We start from the raw sequence: 17,241 nt of genomic DNA on the forward strand, positions 1-17,241 counted from the left end.
TGGTGGGTTGGAAGATGAGTAGTTTAGTTTTGTTTGGGTTGAGTATTAATTGGGCATTGAATAACCAAGTTTCAACAGAGGAAAAGGCTTCCTGTGTGACTTTTTGCAGTTTGGGTAGGGACTGGGCTGAGCAGATGATGGTTGAGTCATCTGCGTATTGTATGAGTGTGCCATGTTTGGTGGCAGAGGCTAGATTATTGGTGAAAACAGAGAAAAGTAGGGGTCCAAGGATGGATCCTTGGGGAACCCCTATGGAGACAGGTAGTTGGGGAGATATGTCATTCTGCCATACAACAGATTGTTGGCGGTCAGGCAGGTAACTCTGAAACCAGTTGGTGACTGATTGTGAGAAGGATAGGTTATTGAGGACAGAGATAAGTTGTTTGTGTGGGACCATGTCAAATGCTTTAGATAGGTCTAGGAAAGTAGCAGAGGAGAGATAGCCATTGTTTTTATGCTGAAGGATAGTGTTAGTAAAGGAAAGTAAGGCAGTGGTGGTGCTATGGTTTGGTCGGAAACCATGCTGAGTATTGGAAAGGAGGTTGTTAGTAAGGAGGTAGTCTGAGACCTGAGAGTGTATGCATCTCTCTAGTATTTTGGAGAGTGGAGAGAGAATAGCTATGGGGCGGTAATTGGTTAGTTCTGTGGAGGGTCCACCTTTGTGGAGGGAATTATATGTGATACTTTCCACAGTATGGGAACGTAACTTTCTGACAGAGATCAGTTAATCAAGATGGATACTGGGTAGGCCAGAGCATCAGCTGCGATTTGTAGGTATTCACTTGGGAGGTTGTCTGCTGCTAATCTGGTGGGCTTAAGTTTAGTTAAGAGTTTTTTTATGTTGGAGGTAGGTACAGGAGAAAAAGAGAAGGCAGTGGGGAGATTACTAGTTGAAGGTGTGGGTTGGAGGGAAGGGGGGGTTGTGTTGTTTAGCTAGTGATAGTGTGGTTTGTGTGAAGTGTGTGTTGAAAGAAGTAGCAATATTTTCTGAGGAGTGAGGGATGTTAGGAGGAGGGGTACTGACTTTACCTGGGTGGAGGATGGAGTTTATGGAGGACCAGAATTATTTGGGGCTGTGTTGAGAGGAGGCTAGGGCAGACTGGTAGTGTTGGAATTTGTCCTGTTTCATTAGCTTTTTGACTCTATTGCATAGTTCTAGGAATTTCTGTCTAGTTGAGGGGGCTTTGGTTTTGCGCCAGTGCTCCCAGGCTTTATCCCTGTTTTTCATTTCTGACTTAGTGGTTTTCTGTAGCCATGGGGAGGGTTGTGCTTTGATTCTGGAAAGTCTTATGGGGGCATGGTAATTAAGGATGCTCAGGAAGGTAGTATTAAAAAATTCAACTGCGTCATCAAGGTTGAGGTACTTTAGAGGATGCCAGTTACATTCTTTGAGGGATGAGATGAATGTGAGTGGGTTAAAGTTTAGTTTTTTACGTATTTGATGGAAGATGACAGGTTTAGCTTGGTATAGGTATTCTTTGAGTAGGAATGTTGGGGAGTGATCACTGAGGCTATCTGATAAACAGCCTGTTATATATGACTGGGGGCTCTTACTGACTAGTATCCAGTCCAGGGTAGTGTGCTTGCTGGAGTTTTTATTTATCCTGGTTGGCGACTGGACTAGTTGGGTGAAGCCATGAAGGTTTACATGATGGGTTGGATGGTTGCCAGAACAGGATTGCCAGTCAATATTGAAATCGCCTAAAATGATAGTTTCTTGGGGGAGATGGTGGGTAGACCAGCTGAGGAGGTTTTCTAGTGGAGGGATGTTTTGGCCAGGTGGAAAGTAGCATCCAATTATGTTGATGGTTTTGTTTTGGTTTATTTTGAGGTTGGTATATATTATTTCTTCATTGCCTATTTGTGGAGCTGATGATTTTAAGATCTGGATGTTTAGATGATGTTTAAATATTATAGCTCCTTTCTTGTTTAGCTCTTAGTATGCCATAACCAGTGGGGAGTATTTGCTCACTGGTAATGTGAGGTTTTAGCCAGGTTTCTGTCAGGATGACTATATCTGGGGAGTACAAGTCTATGGTGGCATGGAGTTCATGGACTTTGTTGGATATACTTCTAATATTTAGGTTTAGTAGAAGGAAGTCACTTGGCTTTCTATTGGCTGTAATATGGGAAAAGTTGTGGTTTCTAGTCTGATTATGAGGATTGGGGTTGGAGATGGTAGGGCCAGGGTTGGGGTGGATATTTCCACTTAGGGCTAGTTTAGATATGCATGAGGTTATTAGTTTTCTCAGTTTTTGAATGTGTTTGTTTATAAGGGAAACTTTATGATTGTGCTCTTTGGGTAATAGGTATGGTGAGAGGGTTACTGTGTAAAGTTGTAGGGATGCTTGAGTAATATAGTTGGTAGAATATGTGGGGGGTGCATAGGGATGGTTCTTGAGCTGGTGGGAGGGGAGCTGAGTGTGGGTGAGACATGAGTGGTGGTGTGAGTAGTAGTACAGTGGTAGTGGTTGAGTGGGGGAATGATGGAGCTTTGGTAGGATGTAAGATATGCAAGGAGAGTGCATGCCGTGAGCATAGGTAAGGTATGCTTGTACATGTTAGTTGAGGAGGTGTGATAGTAGTGGGAAGATGGAGGATTACTTTAATGTAATTAATTTAATGTAATTTAATGTAATGTAATGATGCTTGATTACTTTTTTAAGTTTCTGAAGTCTGAAATATGGATACCCCACTCTGCCAAAAAAACTTCAAATGTGATGTACCACGCAGTTTTAGTAAATAGAGCATTTCTGAAAAAAAGCTAAGATGGTATGTAGGGAAACTAAATGAAAAAAATAAAGCAGTAAAACAATAGTTAAAAAGTTTCCTCTGCGTTTGACACTTTAGAGCTGCCTTAGAAAGGAATGAAAGGTACTTTGTGATGAGAAAAAATTAGAAATCTGAGCGGTGATGAAAAAGTTCTAAGGAATGGCAGATTTTGAGGTGATAAGAAAGAGGTTCATAAATAAGAGTGGAAAAGGAATTTGTGGTTATGAAGTGTGTTTATACATGTTGTACTTGATACAGTCTGATGGCATTTTCTTCCTTTACTCTACTACTAGTGTTCAGGACAACAGGACACGTATACCTAAACAACACTGTCTTAGAACAGACTGCCAAGTAATCTGAAATTCCACTAGGAGCTCTTTTAGTTTTGTCCTGCCTGCATGTTTAAAATGTGCATAAACTGTAAATTTTAAAATGTTCTGTACTTCTTGTCTCTCTTATTCACACAATGTTCTGACCCTTTCTGTTGCAGGCTAATAGAGTCTAGTCTAGGCAGTGTGGCCACAAAGCTGAACTTTTTCATCCACAACCTGGCTCAGATGAAATTTACTGGTTCAAGTGACCGCTTTGTGCTCTCATTTGCTCCAAAGATGTACACCATAAAGACAGACGGCAGAATCAAGGACATTTTCATCTCTCGCCATCAAAAGATTTTCAATCCTAACAAAGTATATGTAAGTGGCTTGACTTCTTTTTAACTCCTTTGCTCCTCCCAGGCACTTGCCTGGTGGACCAGTCGTGGTATCGGGCTGCATTCAGATTAATGGGGAGTAGTATGCATTAACAAATGGAATAATTTAATTATGTGCTACAGGAATGTACTCAACTTTGTTTGGTTATCTTGCTGACATCACTTCCTCTGGTGATCTGCTATGTGCTGTACTTCCTATTTATTCTTCTCAGAGGAATAAAGCTGGACAGTAGATCACTAAAGTCATCACACTCTGGTACAACAGATTTTATTACTGTGACATCCTTCCTTTCAGTTTTCCCTGTGTTTGAGGTACTTAGTGCTGAGACAGTTTTAAGAAAACACCTCCCCTTTCTCAACGCTTGTTGGTCCCCATTAATCTACTTTTGTCTGCCATGACCAGAAGCACTGGTGTTATGGCAGACTGCAGAGGTCCCCCCAATACAATCCTGTGATTATTTGCTGGTCCTCTCCTTTCTCCAGCTAGCTCTCCAGTGTTGAATTATCTAATTCCATTTTGCCACTTGGGACATAATGTAGGTTTTGTACCCTTTAGAAAAAATATATGTATGTGTGTGTTAATTCTGTATAGTTCTATTTCCAAAGGTTTTTCCTCATGATGTGGCATCCTGTTTTTGTAACTAGGATGTTTATAATGCTGTACTGCATGCCATTTCCTGTGACTTCTTTCTTATCAGAAGCTTACATGAATGATTTGCCTGCAGTTACAGTCATAAGCTTGGTTTCAGTTTGTCCACTACTTATGCTCCATAGTACAGTTTATGTGCCCACTTCTATATCATATTAATACTGGACAGTGTTCTGAGACCAACGAAGAGGAGTTCCTTGAAGTACAAGGGAATTCCTAAACTTGGGCGGCTTCTACTTCAATAAGGGAGGCTTGGAATTCTGCCATCCCAGTATTCCGTAAGGCTGAACTGTGCTTTTATTTTTTGTGTTACTTGTTTGCAGTATTTTCCTTATGTGTCTGTTGTAAAGACATATTTAAAGCAGCCCTCACTTTATCTGATCCCTCTCCGATCTTTTGAATAACACTTTATCTACAACACTTTTACACAGTACAATAGTTTAGAATTCTATGTAACTGGCTTTTGAGGCCTGAAAACCAGAATCCCAGAATGGCCAGTTTATTATATCTCTTACATTTTACTTATTAACCCCCTCCTTTTTTTACAGACATATGTGATAGAAGTGAAAAGAGAAGGACAGCATGAGGTCTCAACCATCCGACGAACTTTTGAGGAATTCCAAGAACTCCATAATAAGCTGAGGCTCCTGTTTCCATCCTCCAAACTACCAAGGTAGGTACCTGGTGTCAGTTATGCTCTCTCTCATACATACCCCCCACACACACACATTTCTAGTGCTACTTATATGCATAGTCTAAAGTAGATCTAAGGTAGGAGAAATAATGTGGTTTTCATTGCTCTTGCACAAACACTGTAGCAGTACTTCTGCTGTCAAAGAGATGCTTCTTGTTCAGAAATGGAACCAGCCAAAGTAGGTCAATCAAGAGTAAGAAAGGCACGTGGTCATCCACAGGTCTACTGTGCTATCACATGGGACAAACTTGTTGGGAGGTGTAGTACATGCATGAGCCATACTGAAGGTCAGGAATATCACATCTAAATTCTACATATTTTGAGTTGTAATGTGATATGTAATACATGTTGCTGAATGATTCTTTGCTTTCAAAAATTATTTCTGTCTGTTTTAAGCAGCTGATCAAATACATAAGCCATGACCACAACAATCTGAATCATTACACCACACTAGTCACCTAGGTTCAGGGCTTCCCCTTACTACTAAAATGCTGTGCCAAGATCGAGGATAACACTAAAGCGGAAAGGTCTTTGAAGATGTAGATTTTCATGTGCTGAAGCTAATAATCAGTAACTGAACAAACATTATGGTTTTCTAATGCATGTTTATCTGTTATAGACATCATTTTTAATTACTGAGAGTCACTAATACTACACATGGGGAGCCAGTCATTTGTCTAAAGGTTAACATTAGGTTACTGAGGTAACATTGAGTTTGCAGTTTATGACCATTGCCTTGACCAAGTTAGCCAGTTCATAGATTATGGCCACTACCCAGCTGGGCTGTGCAGATTGTCTGCAGTGTTTTAGGTTTTAGTTTTGCTTTCCAAATGTGCCACTAATGCTGCACATGTTAAGTCAGGCAGTTGTTTGAGTACTGTATTTCTAAATTTAGGTTATTGAGGTAACATTCTTGAGTTTGTAGTTTATGACCACTGCACTGAGCAAATTAGACAGTTCATAGATTATGCCCACTACAGCAGCTGAGTTGTGCAGATTGGCTGCAGTGTTTTAGGTTTAAGTTTTGCTTTTCAGAGTTGGGACACTATTCCTGCTGAGCTATCATACTCTCATGGCATAACCATCTGGCATCAGAGTGATGCACAGTATATATGTGAAACCGGACTTCCGCAGTAATGCTGATTCTTTTTTTGGCTAGGTAATTTAGGATCATCCCTTCTGTGCTTCATATTTCTCAGCTGTTATAATTTGGGCACATCATTACAATTTTGCTAATGCATTGTCATTGACTTAACTAAATTTACTGCTTTAAAGTTACTTTGAACTTTTGTGTTCATATTTACATGTGCTTATGCATGTATGTTGCTTTGGAGGAAGTGCTCACTGTGGCGGGGGAAAAGGAGGTCCCTTTTCTGCAAGGTGCATTAATCTCAAAGTTTGATATAATGTTTTGAGGATGGAGTTCCCTGAATAGAAAGTGTGTGGAACTTTATCCGTCACACAGGGTAATCTGTTTGGTGGTGTTCGATTAATGTGGTCTAGTTTCAGTGAACCTGCTGTTTTGTGCATGATTTTTAGAAGTTTTATTAGATGACAGTATTCCATTCAGCTGATGTTCTAACAGCTGACCTAGACCTAAAAACAAAGTATGTATATTGTAAAGAAAAGTACATTATACTGCCATTGTGTGTGAAGTTTTTCTTCATGTTGTTGTCTCTGTAAAGATCTTGTGGAAGGAGGTTTTCCTAACAATGTATAGTAAACTATAAATAACTGAAATAAATGCCACATCTAAATACTTGGTGAAGAGGGCACGTATCTCAGCCGTTGCAAAGAGGAGACCCACTGCTCACAGTAAAATTTCTGGGCTACATTTAGTCATTTGTAACATTATGTTCTTAGATGTCTTCATGTTACAGTTTACAGAGTAACAGCAGCAGCTGTAGTAATCACCCCAGGAATTAATCTAAATCTGCATTTAGGGGAGGGATCAGATGACAAATATTGTGCAAACAATAAAAGAAGGTAGCAACATCTATTTGTCAATGTCATGTTTTGCTATACAAATCTAATGATGGTAATATAAAAGCAGGCAACTACTTTAGTACCATGATGTCCACTGTCAGACATAGGGTGTAGGCATGGGGAATTGCCTCACCGCTGTCAAGTAGATAGAGTTGGACAGCCCTTGTACACCTACCTGGGAAGCCACATTCAGATGCAGTGAGGGTCATGCTTTAGCTGCATGCATATTGTATGCATTTACAGCACTGCAAATGTACAATCACAGTGTTATGGTTATATGTGGGTTTGGATTGTAGTATTAACATCCAGCACAGGATAACCAGAAAGGAAGAAAATCATGTAAGTAAATAAATCTGAAAGCCTACTAGGGTTCACACCAACACATTTTAGGAGTTTGTGCTTCAGAATGTCTTTCAAGTGGAAAGAAGAGTGCACCCCCACCCCCCGTCCTGTCCCATCTGTGCCACTCTGCCTGCTGTGTGTTTCTTAGTTAAGATGGACTAGGTCTTCTGTGCTAAATGGGTTTTTACTATGAAGGGTGTAACGTTATCCCTCAGATTTCAGTAAGTAGCTCTCTCTTGATATTTTGAAAGCTGTCCATTTTAAATAATGTATCGGAAAATCTCAAAACAATATTCCCAGAAACAGCACACTGTCATCTTGCCGAATCATTTGTTTTGCTCAGACAGTACTCTGTGTAAGGTATTTATGATAATTTGAGCTTTCCTACATTCCAATGAAGTTTGTACTGTTGTTATGAAGTTACCTTCTGAATAAAATTATACATTTTGTTGTGCATCTCAAAATGTGGCAGTCACCACTTTTATGATATATTTGTAAGAAATTACTGCAGAATAGTAATGTTTGTGACAATAAGCTCATTCCATAGGCTGATAACTCTGGTAGAATTCATGCTGACTCATTCAAGGCAGTTTCGGTAAATGTAAATACATCGAAAAATATTCACAGAAGCTGCATTTGCAGAAATCCAGAGGAAAGTATTTTTGCAGGGGGGAAGTCAAGCGCCCCTGCATCCACCATGTGGGTAGACATGCTTCCATGTCACACAAAAGTGGAGAAAAAGACAGTTTCCACTGTCACCAAATGTAGTTTTGGTGAACTTGTATCAATGTATGCACTACATGATGGGATGCTATAAAGTTGATGTCCTGACCTTCTATCAGTGTCTGTGGATTTTGTATATTTTCCTCATGTCTGTGTGGGATTTCTCAGGGTGTTCTGGTATCATTCCAGTCTTCAAAAATATATTGGTTGATTAGCTACTCTAAACTGCAAATGCACTGCATTTAACCCTGCCTTTGTAGCCCAAGTTATGGATGCTAATGGCCTGTGGTGGAACAAGCCTCTTACCCAGTTAACAAATCATCAAGTAATAATAATAATAATAATAAAACAGCTTTGTCACATAAAAAGTGAACCAGAACTATACATTTTAAAAATCTTTAGCGTTTCCTGTGTGAGGGCTACAAGCAGCCTCTGGCTTCACTGTAAGTCACATGACTTAATTAGCAGTATAGTTTCTACTGCATGTTTTAAACAGAAGCTTCAGTACAATAAACCCCCCCCCCCCGCAAAAAAAAAAAAATACACATTTTGTAGTATTAATCTGTAAGCAATGAGTATGCACTTTATTTTAGAGCTTTAAGATGTATGAAGTTAAACAAGTGTTTTCTGGAATTAGTTACACTTTCTGCTGCACTAAAGGGGTAAACAAAGGAAAGACAGCAGCAGAATGGATTTTGCCAAGTCCATTTGAAAATATTGTTGTTTTTCAAAGGCTTCAATTTTTATGCCTTAACTGGAACATATCTTTAAAAAAGTAATGTAGGAAATGCTCTGACACTTAACTGTTGTGGACAAACTGTGCATTAATTAAAGTTATGATAGGTTTGCAAAGAACATAGGTAGAGCACTAAGTAGTGACCCTTCAACGGTAACATATGAGATTAACCATTATCCTGCTTTGTCTTCCACCAGTTTTCCCAGCAGGTTTATGATTAGTCGACCTCGTGGAGAAGCAGTGGCTGACAAGAGGAAGGAAGAGCTGAATGGTTATGTTTGGCATTTGATTCATGCTGCACCTGAAGTGGCCGAGGTATGTAGCTGACTTGATCCTTCTTTTCCAGAACCTACATGCAAAGTTTGCAAAGCTTGTTTTGGTGTGCTAAAGGGTGAGCTCTGTTGCCTTCTAGGCTCTGTATTGTTACAGAAACAAATATAGAGCAAAGTAGAGTTTATGTCACAAGCATAATAAATCAGATTTTAAAAAGCAAATTGTGTCTCAGAATTAAATGTGTCAGTGGATGTAGTACAGCTGTACATCGTCTAATGCATTGCAACGAGTGTACAGCACAGTTACTTTGGTTAAAATGACAAAACATGCATATGTTCTATTATGGGAAATCAGAAGCAAGTTAGAACCAAGCAGAACCATGCTAGTGTCAGTATGAAAAAAAAAAGTTCATAAGGCACCAGTACAGATGTCGAAGCCTGTGTTCACCAGGTGTAACCATTCTGTAATCCAGTTATGACCATTCTATCATTTGTGTGCACATAAATGGTGTTTTAGGCCTTCTGTTCTCTGCAGACTCATTGCTCCGGGGTAATCCTGCAAGGCCCTCCCTCTTTCCAGTTGTATGATGCCCTTTTTCCATCACCTTTACCCCACTGCCATTTAAATGGTCTCTTTTTTCTTATAGGTCTGTCTTGCCATAGGTAGCTTCCTACAAAATATATTCCCTGGCTGTGTCCTTCTCCTTTCCATGAGCATAGCAGATATCTCATATTTACCTAAGTAGTCATATGTTCCATTTCTGTTTTACTCTCTTGGCCTCAGGGCATTCAAGGCAACATGCTTTAAGGCTTCTACTTTCAGTAGCACAGGCTTTTTCTGTGGCTCTTGTTTGCTTTTCCTTCTTCAGTTGGTGGTTTGCTTCCACTTTCAGTAATTTACTTTGGTCTTCAGTTCTATTCCAAAGGCTCTGTATGTTCTGGATTATTACAAACCAAGCATATTTCTGTAATAGCAGCTACCACATTGTCTCTGGAAAATCCATACTTACATGAAGCCAGCAAACGTGTATCCTAAAAGTTGATGTCCTTCCAGTATAAACACCCTGTAAGGCATTATACTCAGGATTATGCTTTCTGTGATGCACGGTTAAAACATTTTGTGGATTCACCCATACTGTTTTTTTTTTTAAACAGAAGCACTCCCTGATATTGCATGCATTGCCTCTGTTATAGTTGGTCATAGTCTTTGAACTAAAACTGACCACATATTGTTCTTGTGAATTTCTGATGCACAGGAGATACATGAATGGTCATACAGCCATTTTTTTAAGATGCTATCCCTTGCCTGTGGAAACTAGAGAGATTACTGCAAATTAGTTCTGTAAACTAGAGAGATTACTGCAAATTAGTTCTGTAAACTAGAGAGATTACTGCAAATTAGTTCTGTAAACTAGAGATTACTGCAAATTAGTTCTGTAAACTAGAGAGATTACTGCAAATTAGTTCTGTAAACTAGAGAGATTACTGCAAATTAGTTCTGTAAACTAGAGAGATTACTGCAAATTAGTTCTGTAAACTAGAGAGATTACTGCAAATTAGTTCTGTAAACTAGAGAGATTACTGCAAATTAGTTCTGTAAACTAGAGAGATTACTGCAAATTAGTTCTGCAAACCAGAGAGATTACTGCAAATTAGTTCTGTAAACTAGAGAGATTACTGCAAATTAGTTCTGTAAACTAGAGAGATTACTGCAAATTAGTTCTGTAAACTAGAGAGATTACTGCAAATTAGTTCTGTAAACTAGAGAGATTACTGCAAATTAGTTCTGTAAACTAGAGAGATTACTGCAAATTAGTTCTGTAAACTAGAGAGATTACTGCAAATTAGTTCTGTATGAGGATTATCTTTGATACGCTTTATTTTCTTCGCTCTGTCAACAAATTCACCCTTTGTTCCACTTTTTAAAACAATCTGACACCACAATGTCACCACAGCTTAGAGCAGACGTGTCCAACCTGCGGCCCTCAGAGCTCTTCCATGTGGCCCTCGACCTCTAACTGCAACATCAATGTACGCATGCCCCAAAACACTTTTTTTGTTTTGTGTTTTTCACTCCTGTGACATGTAACTTTAACATCGGTGTGCACCTGCGCCAAAGCACCCTTCTAATTTTGTTTTTGAGCCAAAAAAGGGTCAGTGTGTTTACGCCATTATTTTGCACCAAAGAATCAGTGTGTGTTCTTGTTGAAGAGGGACTCGTGTATGGATTTGCCACCGTTGCCTTTGAAAGGGACAGAACTTACCTGTGTTAATAGGTAAGTACAGAGTGAGTGAGTGAGTGCATGCACGAAAGCAGAATGTTTGTGTGCATGAAAGTAGAAGAAGAGTGTGTGTATATGTGTGCATGACAGAGAGAGACACATGCACAAAGAGGCTAATGATCAGTCTACCTACTGAACACAAACAAGTTAGCTCATAAATGTATCATACATTAAAAGTACACTTTCATTAAATTGCGGCTTTCCTGACAGGGAGAGTGTTGTATTGAATATGAAATCATACCTCTCTCTCTCTCTCTCAACTGTATGGATTTTCGAAGAATGTCTGGATTTTTGCCTCATGTTCCAATTTGTGTCTTTTGCTTAGGAAATAAAAGTAGTCATCCAAGGTAATGCAGTTCCAGGGAGTAAGAATGAGACAGCAGCCTAGGGTTAATGGGTCACTAGTGGATTGACTATGTGGGACTGTAGCATATAAAGTTGTATTGTTTTTTCTGACAAACAAAACAGCACCCAGTACTGTTGTCATTGGTGGGTTCTAAGCAGTGGCAGATTGGACAACAGTAAGCATAGCTTTGGTGAATCATCAGTACTGGCAAATCAGGTGGGTACAATGTCATTTTTTAAATGTTGGGGGTTTTAGTGTGTGTGTGCGCTTATGTGTTGGGAGTGCTGCAACAGTAGATGATTATTAAAGACCGAGATTTACGGACTGTGGAGAATATGTTTCTTTGTTTCAAAACCTGAAACTTGGGTACTAGGCATGCCAAAAGTAGATTTTGTAAGACATAGCTTCTTGCCATTTACAGTGAATGGATATTTACATTTAATGGACAATGCTAGCAGTATTAGTGTGGGCCTTTGGGGTTCGGAAGGATGCCAGGTCTACCACTGCCAATGCCTTGTAAAGTGACCTGGAAATGGATATCGGGATGTTACTGAAAAAATACAGTAAGTGGGCTTAGAAATACAGTTTAATTAAACAAAGTGCACTTGCAATTTACAGGCCATAATTTAATTTATTTTAGGTAGATCAGATCCTGGTAGATTGTATACCATTAGACTTAATTAGGGAGAGCTGTCATTCTGGGGAAATAAGCAGGCCTAGTTTCAGTGAAAGCTCTGTGGTTGTTTGCAGGTAGGAAGTTGCAGGATGTTGATGCAATGTGTTTTATTTATTATTTTTAATGCATTTGTCATTTCAAAGCATGGTTTTCTTTGTTGCAAAAGAAGGCAGGACTGAATGAGCCATATAGTGCTTAACTGACAATGATGAGATAGAAAGATTATAAATGATGTATAATGTTTGCAGCTACAGTTGTTTCAATGGTGTCTGTGATGCATAACTATTTTTGGGCCTGTGTCCCACTTTTATTTTTCGCTTTGTCCAGATTTCCTGCTCTAAGGTTGAGAGGTATGGTTCCATAATAAATCAGAAGGCTGTATTTACCTTGGAAGACTTTTCAGCATAATTATGAGAAACTTAGCCTTTTTTATATCTCCATTTCCAATATAAACTGCCATGTAACCTTGCAAATAACTTTCTTATTAAGCTACTTTAATTATTTTGGAATTGACAAGTTTGCTTCACTGGTTCGGACGTAAGCATAGAGTCCTAATGTGACTTTGATTTCTTGCAGCAGTCTGTGGTTTACTTATCACAATAACTTTTCTGTGTTTCTGGGTGTGTAATCAATTTAACAGTTTTAAAGATGTTTTCCAAAAATAAATAAAAAAATAATCCTCTCTGCACTTTGAGCTATTGACCAAGTCTGGGAATTTGTTTTTTTTTTCAAAAGCCAAGGTCAGCATTACAGCTCAGTAAACTGTCAGTCTGTGAATAACTTCTGCACAAATTAAAATGTCTGAATGTCAAATGGCTTTAGATTGGAGGGAAGTTATAGGTTTACTCCTATATGTAGTATGATCTTAGAGAGTTTATGGTTTTCTTATTGATTTACTTTTTGCTGAGCAGTTGTTTGTTGTTTTATTGATGGTGGGAAATTACATGGATGAATCCATCTCTGCTATGATTTTTTTTCAGATATTTTGACTTCCAGACAATTTCATTCAGTGAGTGTGTGTCATGTGATTACTAAGGTTGTCTGTTTTACAAGTAGGGGCTTTGTGTGTGTGTGTATGTATGTAAGAGATGGAGAGAGAGATTTTATATGTATACTGAATATATTTTTGGAAATGGAATTCTTAGTTAAATAGGCCACTCTTCTTGGGGAAGTAGACTTGAGTAACCAATATTACATCTTACCCATCCAGCTAGGAAAGGTTAATATGTGGATTTTCCTTCTGGTTTGATGAAGGCTATGCTGCTTACTCAAGGAGTACATTTATGGCTGTCCATCCAGCCATCCAGTTGTCGTGTTGCTGAACTACATTGTTTGATAATGAGAGGAGCTTTTTACAGAAGTTGAAGGTTTTTGTGTCAAGAACCTGTCCATACGAAGTGGCTTGTTTATGTTGCAGTGAAGGCTGTGGTCTTTGTAGTGAGCATTTTAATTATAACCAGTATTTTTGGGCAGAGGAAGTCTTAAGGCAGGATCTTTCTTAGCCTGGAAAGCAAGTCAGTGATGAAATTTATAGGGGCCAGTGAGAGGCAGAGGAAAGCAAGAAGCTTTTTAGTCTGTCTGGATAACTAAGTGAATTTAGTCCTTTGAACTTTTTGTCAGAAATGGTTGTAGTCTTTCTTTTGGCAGGTTGTTTTGCTGAGGCACATGCCAAAAGGGGCATTGTACTCAATAATGGCTCTGGTAAAGGAAGAATACAGGAATGTTATGACTTTGTCGCTGGATGAGATACCTTTACTAATGAAGTGGGCCATGCAAAAAGCTTTCCGTACAACGGAGACAACGTGGTGGTCAAAAGTCAGGTTTCTATCAATCTGGTTGCCCAGGCACCACACGACTGATTGTGTGCTTACAATATTGTTATTAATGTGATAATTTGTGAGGACATTACTCTCCTCAAAGGGGATGATGATGCATTTTTTGGCATTTAGCTTGAGGCCATGTTTCTGGCACCAGTTATTTGTTTGGGTGAGACCCTCTTGTAGTTTATTCAGAATTGTTTTATTAAGTCAGTAATGTGAATTCTTTACTTTATTGCAAATTTGGCTTATTTTTGTGGATTATAGTATTGTAGGACTGGGCGGCTATGGTGGTGCAGCGGTTAGTGTTGCCACAGCACAGCAAGAGGTTCTCCAGTTCGATTCTCGGCTGGGGTGCCTTCTGTGCGGAGTCTGCATGTCCTCCCTGTGGTCGCGTGGGTTTCCTCCGGGTGCTCCGGTTTCCTTCTACAACCCAAAGACATGCAGTAGGTGGATTGGACACTCTAAATTGGCCTTAGGTGTGAGTGTGTGTGCCTTCTGTGAAAGGTTGGGCTGGCAATTCGACACCGTAAAACTCCACTGCCAATCATGAGCGGACAGATGATCCGCTGTGGTGACCCCTAACCGGGAAAAGCTGAAAGAAGAAGTATTGTAGGACTGCTAATGTTGACATTTTACGTAGTTGGACTGCTGGAGTGTTTTTCCAAGTGAGGATTGCTAGTGCTGCAGTGAATATCTGTTTATTTGTAAAAAATACATATTAACTAAGATGCTAGAGTTAACTGTTGGATTAGAGAATTAGAATTAGAACGAGAATTAGAATTTTAAGGCAAATATTAGGCATTTATTACATTTATTTATTGTTCAAATGCACCTACAGTACAGCCAGGAGGTTGACTTTGGTCTCCAGCGGCAGCGAAAGAGTTAACTATACAATATATTTTATATGCTGCCCCCAAGACCATTTCTGTTCACTCAATGTGGCCCCGGCAAGCCAAAAGGTTGGACACCTCTGGCTTAGAGTATACAATACCTTTAGTTCAAAAGTACTTTATGAAAGTTGTACAAATCAGTACTATAATTTAATTTCTAGAATGGAGACATCTCAGTTGTATTTATAAAACAGCTTTCTGTTATGAGCTCTTTTTGATGTATAGTTAACAAAAATAATTCAATATGTAATTACCTTAAAATATGGCTTTAAAAACTTGGGCTGTTACTGTTAATATGCATATTAATATTGAAAAAATACTTATGTCAAAAGTCACAGATTTGCTCTGCAGTGTCAGTTTTTGTAGCCTGTTAATCTAATTTTTCATTTAGGATCATATTTAAAATGTGACTTTACAATGAAGTCATTACATTCTATAGAAGTGTGTGGGAGATTAACCACCTCAGCTTTTCAGCCATGTACATAATTACGTTGTGAAGTTGATAACTCCTATGCTCTAAATGTATGTACATTTTAATACAGCTGGGTGGATTTATGGATTACAACATTTTTCTACATATATCCTTGCTATGGTTTGGTACACCATATATTGCATTATCAAACAGGCATAATTTATACAGAGTATGCCACTAAAGCACATAATGTTAAGGTCATGATCTGCTAGCAAGTTCAAGTCCTGTTGTCCTGGATTTGATTCCATTAGAGTTCAGCTGCATATTTTGTTACTCTTGAGTATGAGCAATTCATTTAACTCTATTAATGCTTCTGGATCACTTATGAACATAGCCATTTGAGCCCATTGAGTCTTAAATGGGATTGCCAAATTGGAAAATACTAATCCACATATGTTTGTTTTTGTTTGTTAAACAATCTACATATAAAACTAGTTAAAATATCCTAAAGCACAATCTTCTAAACGTGCCATGCATTTTTCTTGATTTTACAGATACCTGTTTCCTACAGATTAAATAAGAAACTGAAAGCAGTGATCCAGATTTATTTCTAAGGCATCTCCATTGTGATAGTTTTGAGTAACATAATAACTGAAAACTTATTTCAAAAAAAAAAAAAAAACTTGCTTGAAACAGAAACTGCCCCAGGACATACAAATTCAGTCAATGTTAAGTGCCTTCTCCTCTACAGTAACCAGAAACTACTCCATAACAAACCACCAGTAAAGACTTGTCAGAGTAAATATAAATGTCCGTGTCCCACCAGTTTCCATTTTAAGTCATATGCGCTTCCTTTTATTATTTTTCTAGTTATTTCACATCGACTGCATTTTTTTGTTGTCTTAAATATAATGGAATTTACATGTCATACTGAAACTGAAAGCATGTTTTGACTACAGTTTCTCTCTTAAAAAACTCACAGCCATAAGGATGTGCCTGTTCAGTTTATTCTGTAACAGAACACATTGTGTGTAGCACCACATTGATTAAAAAAATGGTTGATTTGGAAAGTTCTTTCATTTTAGTATGGTTTTGGAGTCCACACTGCTGGAGTAGTTTTTATTTTACACTTCCTGATTTCTTCAGATGCTGGTTTTAGAGAGCAACAGAAAGGCAGATGGCAGAGACAATTCTAGTTTTACCCAGTCCTGTTTTGTTTTAATCTTTTCTTTCAGGTATCTAAGACTACGTACTAATTTTTACAACACACTTACCAAGCTGCTTTCTATTAGTGAAACTCCTAGTGATATAACAGAGCCATCTCATCCTTTTAAACCTTGTGAACTATGTCACTGTTTCATCTTATAGCAATAGAAATTAAGTAGTTGTGGTTTATTTAGATTCCTACATTATATAAGAATATTATATAAGAGATGTTTATGTGACATGAACCAAAATCTGTTTGATGTAGCAGACATGATCAGTGTTAATCACCAAATTATTCATCATACGTAAACTCTTATCTCTGATACACAGTAGACTCCCTCTTATCTGGCCTGTCTTTAACTGCCCATCAAATTTCTGCCACAGCCCTAGCAAAAGACAGAGTAGAACAGGATGCCTGCCTCCTGTAGGCTAAATAATGACAGACATTTAAGTTTTAAACTTCATATTCAGTGGGCATCGGGCTGGCAACTCGGCACCGTAAAAATCCACTGTCAGTCATGAGTGGACTGGAATTCTTCTGTGGCGACCCCTAACAAGGAAAAAGCCAAAAGTCTTTATTCAGTAGAAAAATGCATAACACAAATCATGTTATTCTAGTAGATTTATAACCTATAAATGCTATTTTATATGCTTTTTCTGATTAATCAGTCATTTGTTTACCCAGCCTAAGGTCGAGTCCCAGCAAGACTGGATAAGAGGGAGTCT

The 17,241-nt window shown here is 38.5% G+C and overlaps 1 protein-coding gene across 1 annotated transcript in view; it reads left to right on the forward strand.

The window, feature by feature from the left end:
* PIK3C2B (phosphatidylinositol-4-phosphate 3-kinase catalytic subunit type 2 beta) overlaps positions 1–17,241 on the forward strand; it is a 1,063,900-nt gene that overhangs the window by 947,513 nt on the left and 99,146 nt on the right. The window contains exons 27-29 of the mRNA XM_044076750.1: positions 3,263–3,464; positions 4,679–4,803; positions 8,809–8,926. Of these exons, the coding sequence (XP_043932685.1) occupies positions 3,263–3,464; positions 4,679–4,803; positions 8,809–8,926 (445 nt within the window). The remainder of the gene's footprint in view (positions 1–3,262; positions 3,465–4,678; positions 4,804–8,808; positions 8,927–17,241) is intronic.

Source organism: Protopterus annectens, chromosome 7.part0, assembly GCF_019279795.1.
Source record: "Protopterus annectens isolate FY-2018-M chromosome 7.part0, PAN1.0, whole genome shotgun sequence".
Taxonomy (NCBI): Eukaryota; Metazoa; Chordata; order Ceratodontiformes; family Protopteridae; genus Protopterus; species Protopterus annectens.